General features: G+C 44.4%; 1 protein-coding gene across 1 annotated transcript in view; it reads right to left on the bottom strand.

Annotated features, from left to right (window-relative positions):
- The window catches only part of APCDD1L (APC down-regulated 1 like), a 26,936-nt gene extending 14,841 nt beyond the window's left edge, over nucleotides 1-12,095 (bottom strand). The window contains exon 1 of the mRNA XM_040575930.1: nucleotides 11,733-12,095. Coding sequence (XP_040431864.1) covers nucleotides 11,733-11,769 — 37 coding nt within the window. The 5' untranslated portion in view covers nucleotides 11,770-12,095. The remainder of the gene's footprint in view (nucleotides 1-11,732) is intronic.
- Nucleotides 12,096-19,947: the final 7,852 nt, after the last annotated feature.

The raw sequence follows: 19,947 nt of genomic DNA on the forward strand, positions 1-19,947 counted from the left end.
AGACTCGCCTGTCGCCCGCCATAAGGACAGTAATTCTGTCACTTACCTCATTTCCCATAACAACGGATGTTATTGGCTTAGGGAATGTGCGAACACTCAGCTAAATCCTGAAGACCTTTGCATGCACACACAATATATGCATATATTCCTATATGTTATTCACTCTTTGCTTAGGCAAACTTCTGTGGCACTCATCGTGAGTTTGCTTCAGTAAGAAACATGGGATTTGCCTCTGTAACGATGTGAAACGAGTTCCCAGCACAGCTCCTGAAACCCCACCGATTTTCTGCAGTTGGACAAGTGTCCGTCCGGCAAAGCCAGGTCCCACAGCCTGGTACGGTTCCAGTCCGGCCCAGCGCTGCCCCGGGTTTATTAGCCCAGCCGGCGTTCACTCGCCCTAGCTGTGCTTTGCAATTTTTGTAGTAGTGTGCTGGAAATTTTCAAGCCAACTTTTATGGCTCATGCACATGTAATCCATTCCCCTCCTCACTCGAGATCACAGCTGGAGAGATCTGATCTTCATGTGCTCCACAACAAATCGCAACTGCTCCTCTTAGTCCCTGTGAGCCAACGCCTTCATATAACCTGAACCACTCCGTGATCTTTGTAGGGAGATTTGTTTAAACCAGACCTCTCATTGGTAGGGAAACCCAAACCATCTGATTGTACATGAGGGAAGGAACCACAAAGGGCCCGAGCCAGGCTGGGAGGGCGCAAGCACCTCTCTGAGCAGCGCCCTTGTAACAAGAAGTGTTTGCAAAGGCAGCTAGCGCATGTGGGTCTGCTGTCAACCATGGGCAAGACTACATACAAGCTGCTGAGCAATGTCAGCAAAATTCCCTGGCTCAAAAGCTTGGGATGTAACACAAATATAAACACTTGGGGCCAGATTCACAGCTGGGGTCTACCAGGGAGGCTCCCTCGATTCCCAACAGCCAATATATTCCGAGACAGGAGCCTCTCCTCTCTGGCATCAATGCGTCCTCCACGCACACAGGGTCAAATGCCTGCTGAAAATCTTCAGCATCTGCCACAAATATACACAAGGCCTACACCAAGTGAAACGGCAACTCAGCAAATAAACTCTTGTTGTGCAAGTCAGAGGCTCCTGAACATGTGGCAAAGCAGAGGCATTTCCACTCAAATGGTATTTTATTACTAAGCTAATACTATACAACTTAAGACTTATGACGCACAAATTTAGTCTCTTCATTACAGAGCTGCCATTTGCCAAAGGTTTACACATCACAGTAACAGCATCTTGAATGCATTGTGCAGATTTAGCACACAAACCCTTAAACTATCACAGGTACAAAGGGAATAACCACATGGAAAATGAAGCCCCGCTAAGCAGGGAGCAGTAAAGAAGCAGCCTACCTACCTAAAGGCTAGTGAAACCAGCCGTGGATGTTCTGGTACCTCACTACGCACTGGAGTGCTAAACTAGCTGGAAAGACATATTATTAGTGTTAGGGGTTCTTTCGGAGCAGACTTACAATTGTACTGTTTTAATCATCTGTAGGGCTTGACATGGTGAGCAGGGATAGCCAGCTCCTTCACAATTGCTTCATAGTGCTTCATAAAGAGCAGTTCCTGTGAGCCCTCATATGAAAAGCAACAATATTGAATGACAAAACTCATTGTTATTAGTATGCCTTCATTCAGCATCTCTTGGGTGCCGAGAGTTTAGAGCTCTGCACTTTCATCAAACTTCTGCCATGACTTTGCTCTGTGCCCTCAGGAAAATTTACTCCCGTGTATGCCTTACTCCTGTGTGCTCTTGTACACAGCTGCAAAATACACCAAGCTTCATCTGCCTGCCCTATCACAAGGCCTAATTACTGCACAGCTTTTGGAGATCTTGCAGTTCAATGACAGTCCCAGACTGATTACGCTTAAAAACACATGAAATCATTATCCTAGAGAATAACTGTAAACTAAAAAATAACTGTATTTGGATTAGAGGTAACAGACTATACAGGCCAAATTTGCTCTTGCTCATAACCACAGAAAGAGACTCCAGAGGTGTCGGTGGTAGTCATAGTTCTACCGAAATAACAGTGCAAAATAGTAGCCGCATTCTGAACTTGCTAACTGCTCTGTGTGTGGTTTATCGCAGCAGAGCTTCAATATTTGACTGAACCCTTATTCTACTTTTGGCAGAAACACCAAAAGTCTACATTGGTTTGAGAGCACCGACACTTTGGCAACACCATCACAAGATTTTGACACGTTCAATAGAAAAGGGGAATTGTTATAATCAGGATCAAACTCCATGGAAAAAAAAAAAAAAAAAAAAAACAAAAAACACTCAAACTCAATGAAATATTTGACATGATGGGAATTCCTAAAGATTTTGTCTTACTTACTGTACACAAGACTCCAAGCTGGATCATCCTCAAACCAAAAGCTACTGGCTTGATCCAAATTTGTGGCTGCTTTCTCTCTCAAATACTCCAGCCCAGTCCCACCAGATCCAAACAGTCTTTCAACTTGGAAAAGTTCAGTTCCAGACCTAAAATCTGTAGTTAGGCACATTTCTATTCCAAGAGCAGCATAAAGTGGCTGTCACTCAGATGTCACTCTGTTACTCAGCCCCTGGGAAGCGCATCAGGGCAGCTTCTCTCTCCATCTTAAGAGACTCAAATTGACCGCTTTATAGAGTTGTTATGGGGGGAGGAGGAGGAAATTATTCACAATTCATCTTCAAGACAAAAATACCCATTCATAGGAAAATCTAAAAAAAAACCTCAACTGTGATCTCTTCCACTCACTCGTTATCCTGTCTGTCGGTATTGATTAACACAAGCGTTCCAGAGAGCTCCTCAGTGCAGCAGCTATACAAAACAGTATCTTTTCAGCTTTCTGGGTGCGTGCTGCATCCAAAGCACTGGCCCAAGGTCTCCAGGCAGTAGGGCTGCACAAGCTCTCAGGCAATTAGGAACGCCAGTACCCAGGAATGGAGGCTGATCCCTGGAATCAGCAGAAACTGGATCAAGCCTTGAGGCAACTGCAGTAGCAAATACTAATCAACTATTCCATACACATCATTGTATAAGCAATTTTTAGAAAAATCAGACCCACAGCATCAAATGATAGAAAGGCAGAACTGGAAATTCCTACGCAAAGTAAATTCTTGGTAAAATTAGGACGAAAGATTCCTAGGCAATGGCCAAGCCTGAAATGAGAACCTGCCACAGGGGCTGTACTACAAACTACCGTATGCTGCAGATTCAGACCCACTTCTCATTATGAGGAAAAAAATACCAGCCAGGAGAGAAATACTGTAACATGCCTTGTTTGGAAACAATCTTGTTTGTGTTCCTCCACACAGATTGACTTTGGAAAAATGCCAAAGTTGAGTCACACATCTTGTTTCTTATAAATGGAGAGAAAATTGCATACATTAGAGTTTGCACCAAATTAGTTACTGTAGATCAACTCTTCTCCAGCAGCTAGGTTGCTCAATCTGTTACATGTTATTGCCTCCTATGGCCAGAATTTATTATTTCAATTATAAAGTCTAATGTTTCAGTTAGTCACACATTCACAGGGATAAGATCAGTGCCTGAAGTCATGGAGCATTACACATTTCTTCATTTAGAGATGACCATAAAACCTTTGATATTTTCTAAGGAATGTTCAGACTGGAAATGAAAGGGGATGATAAAAAACATATCGATATATTCTGCACACACAATTATTGTACTTATCCACACAGACATCATTAACAGAGCAAAATAGTGTTTCCTTAGCGTTTTTCTCTCCTGAGAGCACGCAGAATTGATTTTGGGTTAGCCACTAAAGGAATAAGCATTCTTTCAAAAGCAAAGATGTCTGTATTAAGCAAATCGATTTCTCTTGCATTTGTGTGGAGATTAAGTTAGTGGTGCTTTTTATTCGCTCAGAATAAGGCATTCCCAAGAGAACAATTCTGTGGAAGAGATATATTTTATTTTATAATACTATAAAGTTAAAAAACTTAAATATAACCCACTGGGGGTGGAATACTGTATCACATCACAGTTTTGCATTTTGCTTATCTGCAAACTAACCCAGTTCAGCACAGGACTTAAGCACACGCTTAAGTCTAATTGGTTTCAGTGAAACTTAAGCATCAGCTTCAAATTAAGCCAGTTCATGAACATTTTTCCTGATTAGTAATGCCTCCCTGAACTGGTGCCAGAATGTGGTCAAGTGGTTGAGGGATGATGCCAGTGCTTTCACTGGAGTACTGTTTGGCTTCTGGAAAAGTATTTCTATTATTCATCCCTTCTCTTATTTGTCAGTAAAATGGGTATAGTTATATATAGCTTTTTTACCAGTTTGATGCTCAGTTCATGCTATTTGCAAAATGCTTTGAATTCACTAGAAGTTTCTCAGTATTCTTTCAAGGGTGGCACAGTAAGTGTATTACATATGTTAGCTATCATTGCAGAATAACCATATATGAAATTCTGCAGATCCTAGGAGGGAACTCAGCTCACTCAAAAGTCCCAAGGAGCTCAGGATTTTAGAGAAGAACTTTTTGAAACATACTTTCACCCCGTAGCTTTAAGCACATTAAAAAACAAGTTCAGACGCTGTATTAAATGGTTTTAGCCTAACTGTCTTCTGAGGCTGTGATCTTTGTCTGATTTGTCTTCATGTCCACGATTAAAATAGTGAAGCACTTGTGGGGAGTTGACTAGAGGTTTTTAAGGCACTAGAGAGGTAAATATTTTACTCTTGGAATCATGGAACCATTTATTTCTTCCTGTAAGTGTCATGTCCAGGGACAGATGACAAGACAGATGGATTGCAGCAGGGAAGGGAGAAGATTTTCTCTCCCGCATCCCAGAGATCCTCTTCAATATAAACTACATTTACATAAAAGGCTCTTAAAAAAAACTGCTCTCTCTGGCTGTTTACCCTGAAGAAGAAAACCAGGCCTAACACTGTCAATGGATTGCAGGGCTTGATCCCACTTTCACAGGAGTCATAAATAGAAAGATCCCATGACCGTTACTACACAGCGTCAGGCCCTTATTCAGAAAATGCCCTTCCCCACAAGCTGGCGGTGAACACTCACTGGAAGAACGAAGGGGACAAAGGAGAAATGGGGTACGGCCTACTCTCTCCAGATGGAGCGAGCAAAGCGAGGCACACCACTTGGCACAGAGGACCAGGGCAGCATGATGTGAAACAAAAGCCCCAGCGGTGGGTGTGAGCACATCCTCCCAAGAGATCTCCTGGGGTTAACGTTGCCCACGATGCCAGGCCTTTTGGTTACACGACAGAGCCTTACTCGCCATGCCCACGCCAGCCTGGCAGCCCACAGGCACTATGGCGCCACCTCACCCCTTCCTCCTTCCTCCCACCACCCAGCAGGCCTCAGCAAGAGGCCTTCTTACACGTCTCTCCCACAGCTAAAACAGTCCAAGGCGAACGATTTCCTCAAGAACAGCTGAGCAATGCCATATGGCCAGACGGTCCCCAGCTGGCCCAGCCGCTGTGGGCAGCAGCAAGCTGTCCTGCTGCCAGCCCCGTGCCAGGGACCAGGGAGTGGGCAGGTGTCCCGTGCCAGCTGAGAGCACAGGGCTCCCCGCAACCCCGGCTGCGGCCACCGAAACCCACAGCACAGGGGGGAAAGGGGTGCTTAATCAGAAGAGTTAAGAACTAATGGGATAATTGCTACTTGCCTTCTTTTTTCAGCGTTGGCAAGCACTAAAAAAAAGCAACTGGGTTCAGGCAACACTAACACATCGTGACCTGTGTTAAGCTCTGACCAGTATTGCCGCAGAAGTCTGGCACAGAGAAACACTGAAGTAAAAGGCAACAGAAAATGAAGGGAAGAAGGGGAATGCTCGAGCTTTTTTCCTTGAACACAGGTGAGAGTTTAAATTTGATTTTGGTTACATGGGGGAGATCTGAATGCGCTGATCTCTAATCCCCTGGACACCTGGATGGTGGGAGACCGGTGAGGACAGCTGGAGGAAGACCATTCCTCTCAAAAACAAAAGCAAACCCGCTCAGTCCAAGGCTGAACAACACCCCAGGGGTACAACCATGACTCAGTTAAATTCTAACCAGAATTCATATTCTAACCAAATGGGAAATATTACATCTATCTTCTTTAATTTAGATAAGATGAAAACTCATTAGACAATATAGTGCATGGTTTTGAAATTCATGGCACACCATCATTTTGAATATAGAGCACCCATGCAGTTTTGGCAATTCCTTCAAAACCTTGCACAGGCACTTTATTAGTGGCTATTGTGGCCATTTTTAATAGTGATGGCTAAGCATATTTTTTCCCGGAGTGCTTTGAAGAGCGGAACTGGTAATCAGGCAATGGCTTGGCTATAAAATGCCCACGTCATTTTAAACATCTAAATCACTCACATGGACCGTAAGCACAGAGAAGACCACCCACCACATAATATTAACATAAATATAGCATTTACCCAAAGCAAAATGAGCAACTGGAACTGGCGGGAGTTGAGAGCAGAACAACAAAAAATGATTAGGGGGTGGGAGGCATTGAGTTATGAAGCAAGATTTAAGAGAGCAGAGTGCATGTAGCCTGGCTGAGTGACAGCTGGGGAGAGATGGACATGATAACAGCCTATAAATATTCACAAAGCATAAACACCAAGGAAGGGAAGGAATTCCTTACACTGAATAAAGAGGTTCTGTTGGGAGTGAATGAAGAGGGGAAAAAATGTGGCTTGTATATCAGGGTGAACTTCTCGAGGCACAATCCAGTAGGCAGCACAAGTCCACTTGCTTGGCAGGATTTTGAGGGGTTGAACAAAGCTTTAGCACAGCAGGGAATAACCCGCTCTTGGCAGGGAGTTGGCGGGATGCTGAGAGTGGCCTTTCAGTCTCCCACTGCCATGGAGCAGTCCCAGTCCGTGGCTCCCACGGGAGGCAGCTGCTCTCCTGTGTAAGCTCATTGTTTGTCATCCTCCTCATTGAAAATCGCCTCCACGGGACCAGAAGTACGGGCCAGAAGCACCAAGGCATTTAGGTCCGTAAAGACATAAATGACCACAGTAGGTTCTAACTGCTGGACACAGCTGGGAATCCCAGTATGTCCCTGCAATGTCAAGTAGTCACTGCTGAAAATCTAAGTCCAGGAAATTAGATTATAAACCCTCTAAAAAAAGAACGATCCTTTTGTTCTCTCCTTATTTAGCACCTAACACAATAGGAGTCTTGGCACTGCTGCAAGTATACTGTTTATAGTAATAAAAATAGGATCTAATGGGATCTAATAGTCTAAGACTACTTGGCTCCCACAAAATCAAGGAGGAGAAGGGCATTCAAAAGCAGTCGTAGTGGAGGGTATCCTCAGAGAAAGTGGTTCTGCACAAAGGTGGTAAACTGATATGCATCCCACACCAGAAATATGCACGCATGTTTAACTTAGAATCACAAGTGACCACAGAAAAAGGTTACTTGTTCAGCTGAAGCAGAGAATTAAAGTTACTTCTAACATGTGTTTTGGGGTCTGGGTGTGGTTTCTAGATAGCCTGAAATTTCAGTCTACTGTTTTGCCTGTCAACATTAGCCAAGTTTTGATGTGTTCCAGTTCTCTTAAACGCTGCCGACAGATGCTGAAATCAAAGTTGACATTCAGCCTACGCGCTGCATAATCTAATAAAGGGACTCGCGCTACTCAAAATTAACAAAACTTAGGAATTTTTTGCAGCAAAACTTTGCTGTCAATTATATTTTCACTCACCTTTTCCAGGGAGTCTAACCAGGAAAAAATATTTTTTCTGCGAAAAAGAGCTTTAAAAATAAAGTGTCATCATGGTTTTGTATTAGCAGGGCAGAAGAGACACTTAAAAGCCATAACCTGCCAGTGTCCAGCACCTGTGGATTTAGTAAGTGTGAACAAGGTGAATCCAGTTCTCTCAGTGGGGAGCTTGGAGTATACGTTGTTCTGTGTACAGGGGCAAAAGCTCATTTCCAAGGATTTCTGTCTTTGACACAGACAAGACCAAAATGTCACAGATTTGTCAGTGCTTCACATGAACACAGTAGAAACCCTGGGGAGGGATTTTTTTAAGTGACTGATCAAACGGGTGCACTTATGCTTAAGGCTTTATTTAAAGACTAGACTTAAGCAAATCTCTCTGAACCCTCAGTGGTGAGATTTCTCTTGTTGATTTATGTACCATCACACCAGTTCTGAGTCAAGAGATGTTGCTGAACTGATCCAAATGTCTCTCTTACAGTGCCACAGGAGCTGAGCTTCATAGCAGCATTCTCACTTTCAGTTCAACTCAAACCATGATTATTTAAAAAGCTGTTCAGTGAAAATGAGAAAACATCAGCATGAAAGACATTATTATCACACCATCACCCTGGTAAAAATAAAAAAATAATGATGTATTTGAACCCCTTTATCACCTAACAATCTGGAGCTTTGGCTTTTCACATAGACATCAGATTTTTTTTCCTAATACACAGAAATACAACTTTCCCAATTTCACACTTTACAGCATGAGACCTTTTAGCTCCCTAAAGAAAAAAAAAGAAAAAATAACAGATTGCAGATTACTAACCCCTCAGATGTTACACAATTTAAATTGGTTAGAGAAGGAGCTGTCGTATGAATCATATTTTCAGGTTCTGGAGGAACCCTTAGCCTACAGGAAAAGGGTTATGTTTTAAAATTCCCACTTTATCACTGTCAGTTTCTTGGTATTATTGTATCTTAGATGCTCTTTCTTAAAATCACAAAGTTAGGAATTCTCTGTTTTTATAGGCTTATCTTCCTTAGCAAATAGGTAAGAAAACCAGAGGTACTGTGTAACAGTATTGTGTAGGTGCTTCCTAATTTTGAGGTTGATTATAGCAGTGATGGTATCTCATCCATGAAAGCGTTGTTTTTATAGATGACATATGCTGTGTTGTGGGGAAACACAGGATCCCATTGAAAGCAAAATCTCTTTCCAAACTTTGTTCTGCCAGATGCAGCCTCCCCTAGCATTGGATTCCAGCTTTGGTTTTCTTCATAGCAATTTCTGGCTTTTGAAAATCTCCTTACTCAACAATTTGTGCTTGTGGGGAAAATATAGAAACCACACGATATTTTTTTCACTTGTGCTTTTTTTAACATCTCAGCCCTGTTTTTATCTATATCCATATACTTTGAAACATGGCTAACCTATCATTATGGAAGAACAAATAGAGTCAAATCACACGACCCAGCATAATACATTAGTTGTTGATTTTTTGGCCAGCTAGAGAAATGAAGAAGAAAAAAATGCCAACTTGGAAAAAATAAATTAGCAAAGTAAACATTGCCCAAAACAAACATTTGATCCAAAGACAATGATATTAATTTAATAGTGGGTATAAATATATATGTAAGTGCAAATACATACATCTAGATTTAATTCACTGCTATCATTTAGAGGATTCTCTTCCTAATCACACAATTGAATGCAACTGCTGATCTTATCTTACCCCATCACAGTTATTTTCAAATTTAAAATAAACTTTGGAAGCAAGAATAGATCTTTTATGTTAAAACCATGGAGGAGAAGCTACACGTGAAAAATATCAGTGTGGTGTTATTGGAATATAAAGACTTTAATGAAAGCTTAGGTAAAAACTCAGCAAGTCTCTCGGGACATTTCCAAGAATGAGTGATTCTTTGCTGGAGGAGACTCCAAAATCAGATCCAGTTACCTAACTGAAGTATTTTTTCAACTAATTATGCACTGGTGTCACGCTGATGTTCAGTTTTATGCAAAATTCAGAATACCAGTCTTGCTCACACTGAAGTCACTGGCAAACCTTGCTTTGGTTTTAATGAGTTCTGGATCTGACTTAGCTATTTAAACATATGTTTTAGGGTCCAACTTCTGTTCTTACTGAAATCAGTGGAAAATCTATCACTGACATTAGATGGAAAAGCACTGGGTTTTAATTAGATTGGACTAAAACTGTATGATAATTTAAGAAAGCAGTATTCTAATTAGACTTAGATGTGTAATCTTTCATAATGCAGTATAACAGATCTGTGAGCAGAGCAACTTGAATTAATGAAATCTGTAGAGAGGCAGAATACATATTTCCCAACCTGTGAAGCCTTACATTTGGGAAACAGTGTATGACAAAGGTCCCAGATAAGGAGAGCAGAAAAATAACCCTATACAAGTACCATGCTTAGAGATTTCTTTCTGTAGTGTGGTCCTTCACTCTTAATGCAAATAAGTTCCAATAGCTGTCACTACACGATTCTACTGCAATGCTCACTAAACAGAGCCCCAAGTTTAAGAGGCAAGTTAGTGTGATATTGTGCTGCCCAAAGACTCAGAGGAGTAAAGCAAGTGGTAGGGAAGGGAAGGGAAGGGAAGGGAAGGGAAGGGAAGGGAAGGGAAGGGAAGGGAAGGGAAGGGAAGGGAAGGGAAGGGAAGGGAAGGGAAGGGAAGGGAAGGGAAGGGAAGGGAAGGGAAGGGAAGGGAAGGGAAGGGAAGGGAAGGGAAGGGAAGGGAAGGGAACCCAGTTGGCTGGATATCCAGGGTCCAGGCTGCACAGGGGGCATGGGAGCTATCTCCCCACCTTTCCCTTCACCTGTTTAGGGGCATGGGGTTTCACTCAAGGGTCTCCCGTGCATTTCATAGGAAAACACTCTGTCCAAGGATGGGGAAGCCTTCCCCAGACTCTGCTCTTTGTCATAAACAGAAATCACTTTGCCTTTTTCACAGCACAGTTGTCTTTGTTCTCCCATATGGTCTCTTAAGCCAGAACCTTTTCTTCTGAAACTGCTCCAAGAACTGTGGGGTTGCAAGAAGCCTTTCCGAAAGGCGGCCGCAAAGATGCAGCCTGTGCTGCTCGGAGGGTCGGCACAGCTGGGGCTCCGTGTCCCTGGAGGAGACTTCTGAAGCAGTCCCTGGCCGGGGCAGGTGCTGGGCTCTCCCAGGGATGACTCCCAGCAGCAGCTCTGCAAAGCCACTGGGAATCCCCTGAGCCCTTCCTTGAGCCACGCCGAGCTGCAGCGCTCCCCGTGCTCCGCCGGCCGGCCGGGAGCGAGCGGCGATGGCCGGGGGGCTGCTCCCCAGCCCTGCCGCCCCCTGGCACCCCCAGGCTGCAGGGAGGCGAGAACGGCAAAGGTTTGGGCAGAGGGTCCCGCAGCCTGGCACCCTGCACCCCGGGGCAGAGGGGGGACCCCGGGCGGGTTGTGCCCCCCAGCACACACACACACACACGCACACCGGTCCCACAGCCCGGCAGCATCCCCGGGACTCCGGGCTCCTTCCCGGGGCTCTCCCTGCGGGAAGCGGCGCTGCGAGGAGCAGGAGCACGGCCGGGGACGTCCCGGGGAGCGGGGCTGGGGCTCCGGGTGCCTCCTGCCTGTCCCGGGGCTGCAGGGGCACCCCGGGACCCCCGTCCTGCAGCACGGAGTCCCGCCGGGCGATTTCCTAGCAGTCCTTTCACCCCCTGCAGCCTCCCGGCACCCTCCGTGCTGCTGCTTCGCACCCGCTTTGCAACCTCCCCGCACCCGCCTCGCATCCCTCCTCCTCAGCTGAGGAACTGCCGCGCTGCGCTCTCCCCTCGCAGGCTTCACCCACACTCCCTGCAGCCTCCTAACAAACTCCTGCCCACCTCCTTGCACCCTTCTCGCCACCCCCCTTGCTCCCGGGGAGCTCCCCGAGGGGGCGACCCCTCTCCCCCGCCACCCTCTCCCACCCACCCCCCTTACCGCCACCCCCTGTGCCACCTACCTACAAGCAGCCCTGCGAGCCACCAGCACCGGAGCATGGTGGGCGCCCTGCTTCCTCTCGCCGAGCCGCCGGCCGAAGAGGGGCGATGGCCGCCGGTGCCCGCGGAGCTCAGCGGGGCGCGGCGCCCGGTGGCGGCGCAGCCATGGGCGGCCCCCGGTGCCCGCGGCGGGGGGACCCCGGCTTCAGCCCGGCGGGAGCTGGGAGGGAGGCCCCGGAGAGGTCCCCGTGCTCAGCCACAAGCTTTCGAAGAGGGGGAAAAAATATATATTTAAAAAAAAAAAAAAAAAAGGCAACTCAACCCCCGCCTTCGCTGTGAAGTGCGTCCCCCCCCGACTGCTGATAGCTCTAATGGAGCTTGGCAGCCGCAGGTTCAAGTTGCCAGAAGAGGTGGAGACTCCGCCGCCTGCGCCCCACATGCGGCCGCGCATCGCACACGCCGAGGGGGCTGCCCCGCCGCGGCTCCCCCGGCACCCCCGGGACCGGCTCCCCCCCGGCGCGGCACCGGCAGAGCCTGAGGGCCGGCCTCGGTCTTTGTCGCCCCCGCCTCGGCCCTGGCTGCCCGGGGGCCAGCGCTCTCCTCAGCGGGGCGCCCCCGGCGTCGTCCCACGCAGCCCCACAGTCGCCATGGTCCACGGCTCCCTCACATGTTCTGGGCATCGTTGTCCCGCTATGGCCCACTGCTCCCTCAGACCCATCTGTGCACCCTTATCTTCAGCCTCCGCTGCCGAGGTCGTCAAGAGATGCTAGTGTGCCCCTTGAAGGGTTTAAACCCATTAAAAATCCTCATAATATTCCACACTGAGGAAAAGTAGGAGCCTTTGAAGGGTGCTCCTGGCCTGGTGGCTCATAGGGGCCTGTGTCAAGCTCAGCTCACCCCACTGCAGGTGCTGGAGCCAGTTCCCCACCTTGCCTTGACCTGCCCCAAACTAGGCCCGCAGGACGGCCATGATGGATAGAGGGCCTATAACCACCTCCTGGCACAAAGTTGAGCGCAAACCTGAACTGAAATGTGCCTAGGACAAAATAGCGCTTTTCTTTGTCTGTGCTGGTGATTAGCAATGAGCAGGAAACGAGATGTTGGCTGAAGGTGAAGCTGGTCATTTGCTACCCTTCAAGCAAGCAAAACAATGTGTTTCCCGATAATGTATGGACTGGGTTGTCTTGGGAAGCTGTGAGAGGAAGAGGCCAAGCTGTAATGACTCTGATAGTTTAATACTCATTCCAGTGTCTGCACTAAAGGCTGAGGTTTAGCACATATTTCCGGGCTGAAAAACTAGGCACAGTTTTTGCAAATGAGACAGAGAGCTCAGGCGCAAACCAAAATGAATGCACACCCCCAGCAGAATCCCATGACTCTGCAAACTTACTTTTTCTAATGAAAGTGGCTATTTCGCTCCATAAACAGAAACTTTAAGGTGAAAAAAAAATAGTCTCCCAGTTCACAACAGCAGTCCCACTGACTGCAATGAGAAGTGGAGGGCTCATTGTGCAGTCCCATATTTGCTGAGCAGAGGCATCAGAAGGCTGGAGTGAGGTCTCAGTGCAGTGATTTTATTACTTTGTCAAAACTAACGCATAACATCTTTAAAGCAAAGTGGGACAAACTTATCTGTCATGGGTGCCTAAGGAATTAAAGTTTAATGATACTTGCCAAGATAAAAATAACAAAGTCCATTTGTAATGCAGACACTCCTTTTTCAAGCTGATGTTTTTATCTCTTTTTGTTTCTTAAATTCTCCAAACCAGTCATTCTCGGTGAATGTCCAAACCACTGTGGTTTTATTATATTTACAAATACATAAATCATCAAATGCGTAGGCAAAAAGCTGTCCTTTATAATGCTGTCAGAGAGAAATAAATTATTTTGCAAGAAGTTACCTTTACAAAGCTGGACATACTCCTTTTGGATCTAGGCCACTGAAGCACTGACAGATGATGGCACAGGTTCTACCAAGACCAAACTCTGTTCCTGGCTCTGCACTTCTCCTATGATCCTTCACATATAGAAGCTTCTAATGCTAATCTCCTTCATTTCTTCTGCAATATTCTGAGACTTTTTATTTGTATTTTTTGAGGGAGTAAAACCAAAGCAATCTCAGAGTAGTTTTTACACAGCTGTCTGAAAATTTTAACACGGTTACGTAAACTATCCTGAGTTTTATCCTATAATATCTAACAGGACTCAGTGACAGATTTCATTCATATAGCTTCTTCCATCTCCACAGCTCCCAAAGGGCTTTATCAAAGTAACCAGGTTATAGGCACTCTTTCTTTGGAAGATTCCTCTTGCCCCCATTGTGCTGCAGGGATGCCTGCACACCACCATGCAGCTGTTTGCAGCACGCCGCCTCGCAAGGATGAGAGTGCCACAGCCTGTTCGAAGTGCCGGGAGGCTTTAGATAGGAGATTTAGTCTTCCAACCTGGAAGACTGCCAGGACATCAGGCTTAAATTCTCAGCTCATGTAAAAATTGCTGGGTAATCTTCAGCTCCTGCAGAGGACTAGCGATGTAAAAGTGCTTATTATTTTTATTATCAAATAATTACTGACTACCTGCTGGGCAAAGCACGTGGAGGGAAACAAATGATTGCAAATAGCCTGTAATTCCAGCAGAACTATGTGGCCTGATTTATGCATTCAAAGTGAATATAAATGGTTCCTATTCTGATTCAGGAGCACTTTACTCACTGTGCTGTAAATACTAACACAGCTGCAGGGTAACTGGGAACCAGACCAAGGTGTTTTTACATTAACTATGCTTCACTTGCCTGGCACCTTGTGTAATATTCATTCCTGTGCAAAATAGGTACAGAATATTTGAACTCAGATTCATGCACTCTTGTCAGCAATACAGGGCAATGAGTTGCCTAGCCCCCGAAGGCCAAATATTTTCTCTTCCCCATTCCAGACTAGCAAGGATAGGCAACCACACATGAAGGCAGAAGGCCAGGAAACCAAAGATTAATAAGCCAACAGCCATGAAAATACTGTTTGTCTGAAGAAAGATCCTCTGAGTAGATACTTGGGTCCCCCAAAAGCCATGGCTATAAGCCATAGCAACTTCACTTCTGAAGTTCAGTCTCTAAGAAGTAATACCAGGAAATATTATGTTTGCAGAGCTGAAAATGCTGGGTGTCCTGAAAGTGCTGAGTATGTGCATTTACAACTAATGTTTACCCTGTAGAACCTCTTGCACTCTATTTCAGTTCAGGGGTGTATTTTATGGGGCTATGGGAATTAATATGCCCTGGCCGCTTTTTAGGATAGCCTATATATTTAGGCACAAGACTATGGCAAAAGTATTAGGGAAAGTACAGTATTAAAAAGATATATATTTCTTAACATTCAGACTCTGTTTTCGTCCGGATAATTTCATCTGTTATGGATGGTCACCTGTAAAATGTGGTTCCGCATTTGGACAGAGTTTAAAGGCATGGCCAACATCCTTGTCAGGGTCTGCAAATGGCTTTCAATCTGAGGCTTCTTTTGTCAAGTGTGGAATAGATAGAATTGAATAATAAACTTTTAGGGGGCTTGTGGGAGAAAAGCTAGGCATCCCTCATGACAAGAAATTCATTGAATCTCACTGGGAAACTCTGGAGGGAGCTATATACATTTAACACTCTTTGACTCACCAACAGATGTACCATGATGCAGAGTTGGCAGGTGGGGACAGAAAAAGATATTAAAAAGGCTATAAAAAATAAACAAGTCTGTAAAGGATTCTTGAATCTCTCAGAAGAAAATAAATAAATAAAAGGTGCAGATTCTATATCTTTCACTCTTAAATAAAAACAGTTAATATGTGCAGTATGTCTTCATTTGAAGAACAACATACAGAGCCTTTGTTCATTAACTCCCATAACATGGCCAAAGGGAGCTAGCATTATCTTCCCCACAGGGACACTGGGTTCCAGGGATGATATGATTTCCCAAAAACATAGCTGATGTCATCGGTCTGTCTCAGGACATCTCTCAGCTATAATGTGCAGTAATGAGTACCCTATTTCTCTCTGTTCAGCACAGCATAATGCTTCCCCTGCTGTGCAACATACCATATTATTGCCACACTCTTTGACATTAATAAAGACAACATGACATTGCCCACCTTGATCACGTCTGATTTCTCCTGCCAACCTGATATCAAGCAGGTGCTTTCCTCTTGCTTTTCCATGATTGGTGACAGGCTATTTGGACATTGCTCTTTGAGGCTGCTAGTGGATACACACAGAGATTGTGGCTGTTTGGGCTGTCTTTATCAGCCACCAGAGATGAGAGCCTTCTCACAGTGGATCTGTGAAGGACATGTCACCATGCATACAGGCCTGTTACCTTGATTCTATTCACTCAGAAGTAGCATAAAAAAAAAATCTTGCAGAGTCATACAGTAAATACCCAGTGCACTTCAATGAGTAACAATAGGAAAATGTGAATAAACCTTCTAGGGCACCTGGCTCAGTGTATGCATTTATATGCTAAAAAGCACTGGAGTATTATTTACATGCTTAGCTGGGGCTTGTCTTTTCTAGAGAAGTCTGGACTGCTACCTGTTATACTTGGCTCATGAAGATTTAAATAAGAATTTATAGACCCTAAACCATCTGCAAAATGTCCCAGTTCTTCAAGGCCAATGTAAATGCAATGAAGGGGGGAAAACCACAGAAAGAAAAGGTTAACAAGGTTTCTCCTTGCCTCCCCCTTGGCACATTTTATAATTAACTTCATAATGTCTGAGAGCAAAGGTTTGAAGCAGATAAATCTCCCACATCCCCGGAGATAATTGCAACAGTTTGTGTAGGGCATTATACCAGAAGCAACTTTGGTTTTATTTCACTGCAAACCATTGAGAGTATATGCATTGCGGGGCACTGTAGAGAACTGGCTTTGCATCTCAACATGAAAGCAGCTTGCTGTGATATATATCATCGTGCTAATCAGGAATGTGCATTAATTCTGGGTCCCTTTTGGGGCTGGGGAAAGAAGAAAGAATCAGAAATGAGCCAGCTTTCTATCTTGTGCAAGGTGCCACTGTTTTCCAAAGTGTGAAGAAATTGTGTCTTCAGTTTTTACAGATACTTTAAAAGGCAACTAGAAGAGTGATCTTGCTGCATGCTGCAGTGAGAGCTACAGGCAACAGAACCTTTTGCCCCCAGACTCTATCAGTATTAGGGAAATTTAAAATTAAAATAGATCTTGAAACTCTAGCTCACGTTTTCTTATGAATGACAGATCCTTCCTGCCCTCAGTCCACCACATTTCTCCACGTTTGAAAACTGACGCTTCCTTCTTAACAGTAAAAAGTGGGAAAGACGTTTGTGGTCTGGTGGTTACACCATGGGGTTGGAAAGCAGAAGAAGTGTTGCTTCACATCTGGGCCAAGTTTCTTGTTCACCATGGCCTTGATCCTGCCAGATACTGAGCACCCATTGATTTTTCAAGGCCAAGCCCTCACACAATTCATGTGATTCCAAGTTCTTGTTCCAAAGCAAAACCTGGGCCTGTATTCAAAAAATTGGTGCTGATTCTGTGGTTATGCTGCTTCCTTCACAATCCCAGCAGCCCGGCATTAATTTCCATTCTCCCTTCTAGTGGCAGGAGAGCTGGGACAGTCATACTCTAACACTTGACACCTCCAAAGCTCTGATTCCTCATTAAAATTTAATTTTAATCCTCTTGGGTTCAACTTTTTCAGATCAGTGGGAGGTCCTATTCCCTTCCATTTCTGCCCATATCCAGGAAGGGAGAAGAATAACAATCTGGAAAGAAATTACTTTTATTCTTATGAATTGCAAAAATCACCACTAGCTCTTGCTAGAGGAGTGGCTACTATATACATACAGATGTAGGTTGTACTGAGACTTGTGGCTTAGGAAGAACAAGCAAGCATAATCATGTATTGAGCCTGCTGGGCAAGTAATAGAACATCTTCAAGGCTTATTAGCGTTCACCCATTAGGACTGCAGGAATTTAGGTGGTAGTGTCTTTTAAATACCATAGTTGTGTGATTTTAAGTCTGTTTTACATGGACCTGGTGGTGATTCTGAACTACTTCTAAGGGTTCTGCAACAAATAACTGAGAGGCATGTCTATTGTAAGTAGACTCCATGAGGGTCCATGAATCCTAAAAGGTTGAAAACCACCACTGAGATCAGTGGATGGATTGTTTAGATTGGATATGGCCCTTCTTCTGTATTCTTATATGTAATCCGATTTTCAGTGTAAGGTTTCAATGTAAGAAGTGCCAATTGCACCACTGCATGCAGAAAACTGCACAGAACTGGCTGGCTGCAAAGGTCTGTGGCTCCAAGCGCAGCCCCTGCCATCCTGCAAAGACAGGGGAAATAAGAGGGAACTTGGGCCATCAGTAAAGAAAGGTAAAATAACCATGTATTTGTTCAGTGACTATAGTAACCATAAACAGCTGTTAAAACAGATTGAAGCGTGTTAAAAATCCAAGCCTTTCTGTAGTCCCTTGTCCAGGGCTGTTACAATAAGGCTTGTTTTCTCCTCGTTAAAACAATCATTTACTCTTTATGTTCAGGAAGATAAATGTTCTCAAGGCAGAGAATGGTATCACCATAGATAAATTACAAAGGCCACCAGCCAAATTCATGCTACTGTGAGGAACGCATCATAAATCGTTGCAGCAGACATGTCTCCTCTAGAAGTAATGTTAGCGTGCACCTGCTCACTGCATGAGACCAGTCCCTTGCATGTTCTGTTCCTGCAAAGAATTGGAATAATCTATGTAGGAATCTGTGAACAGCAGTCAGGACTGGTGCCCTGTTCAGGAAAGCACTTAATCACTTCTTTAATTCTTGCTCTACCCCAAAAGTACTTAAGGACACAAACTTCGGTTCAAGCCCTATATATGTAGTACTTTTATGTGCCTGAAACATTATTCCACCATTTGCATCTTTTCTGCTTTATGTGTGCACTTTGCCTGCCAGTGTTCAAACCTATGGCAAAGAGTTTTCAAAGCATTTTTAAAGGCAGAAGCAAATGATGGAATAAGGGATGTCTTTTGAGTGCCTTGGCTTATAGAGCACACTTTCATCTGTGAGTACCCTGTGGTATCTGGCAGTGCAGCATGCTTTCCAGTACGCCTCATTGCACAAACCCTCCTTGCTGCCCCATAACAACCACCAACTGTCCCAAACTGCTGACCTATTAACCAAACAAACTCTGCTAAATATTGCCATGTGTAAGTGTCCTACTATTTTTCTAATTGCTAAAAACATGTCCTTCCTGCATTCAATAGCCTCTAGAAGAGATTGTTAACAGCTGGGTATTTAGCACAATAGAGGCTTTAAACTTAAAGGAACATTGTCCAGGGTAGCCAGTGAATTTGGCCATATGTATTTCTTTATAGATGGTTCTTTTCATGCTATCCATGTTACATTTGAAGCTGTAAATCAATGACTCTCAGGAGGATTAAGGCAGCAGACAGCGTAGTTCATTATACAAAGAATAGACCTGAGAGAAGATGGATGTAATCTCAGACAGGTGAAGAGGGACTTGGATTTGGACTGCTTTTTGACGGATGCACAGCTTTCTTCTACTGGGGGAAGGGGGAGAGAGAACACAAAACCTATCTTGGCATTTTCTGATGTGGTTTTATGAGATAACTGAGAGCTTTACAAACAAAAATGTCCCAATCATTCCCAGCTATTTAGGGACCAGTGTGTGAAGAGTAGTCCAGACCTGTGTTTTGCCTGTGGCTTCAGTGGGAGGGAGTCCATCTTACTTATGGCTGTAATAATTTCGAAAAACTAATTTTATTTTCCACCACTAATTGCAAGAGGCTTTTTCCTCCTGCTTTTTGCTTGCCTTGGAGGATAAGTCATTTTTATTCTTGTTTCTAGACAGTTTCAATTCATGCAGTTGTGAACTGGTTTGCTGTTACAGCATTTGTATTTTAAGCATGAAAAACAGATGTCTAGACCCAGTACTGTTGGGGAGAGAAATTTCTTTGGTATTTGAACTATAAATACGGCAAATTTCCCCTCATGTTGTATTTAGTAAAGCTTTGTTTTTACAAAAATATCTCAACCTAAATCAAGCTATGCTTCTCTGTTTAGTCATACCAGGGCTTTTCAGCCAGTACAGTCAATTGCATCAGTGGCAGTTTAGGTATTCCAAAATAAGATTATTATAAATCTGAGCTCTGTATTGCATCACTAGAAAGCCTGTATGTCCCAAAGTCCCAAAACCT

The sequence above is a fragment of the Cygnus olor genome, chromosome 16 (genome assembly GCF_009769625.2).
Source record: "Cygnus olor isolate bCygOlo1 chromosome 16, bCygOlo1.pri.v2, whole genome shotgun sequence".
Classification (NCBI taxonomy): Eukaryota; Metazoa; Chordata; class Aves; order Anseriformes; family Anatidae; genus Cygnus; species Cygnus olor.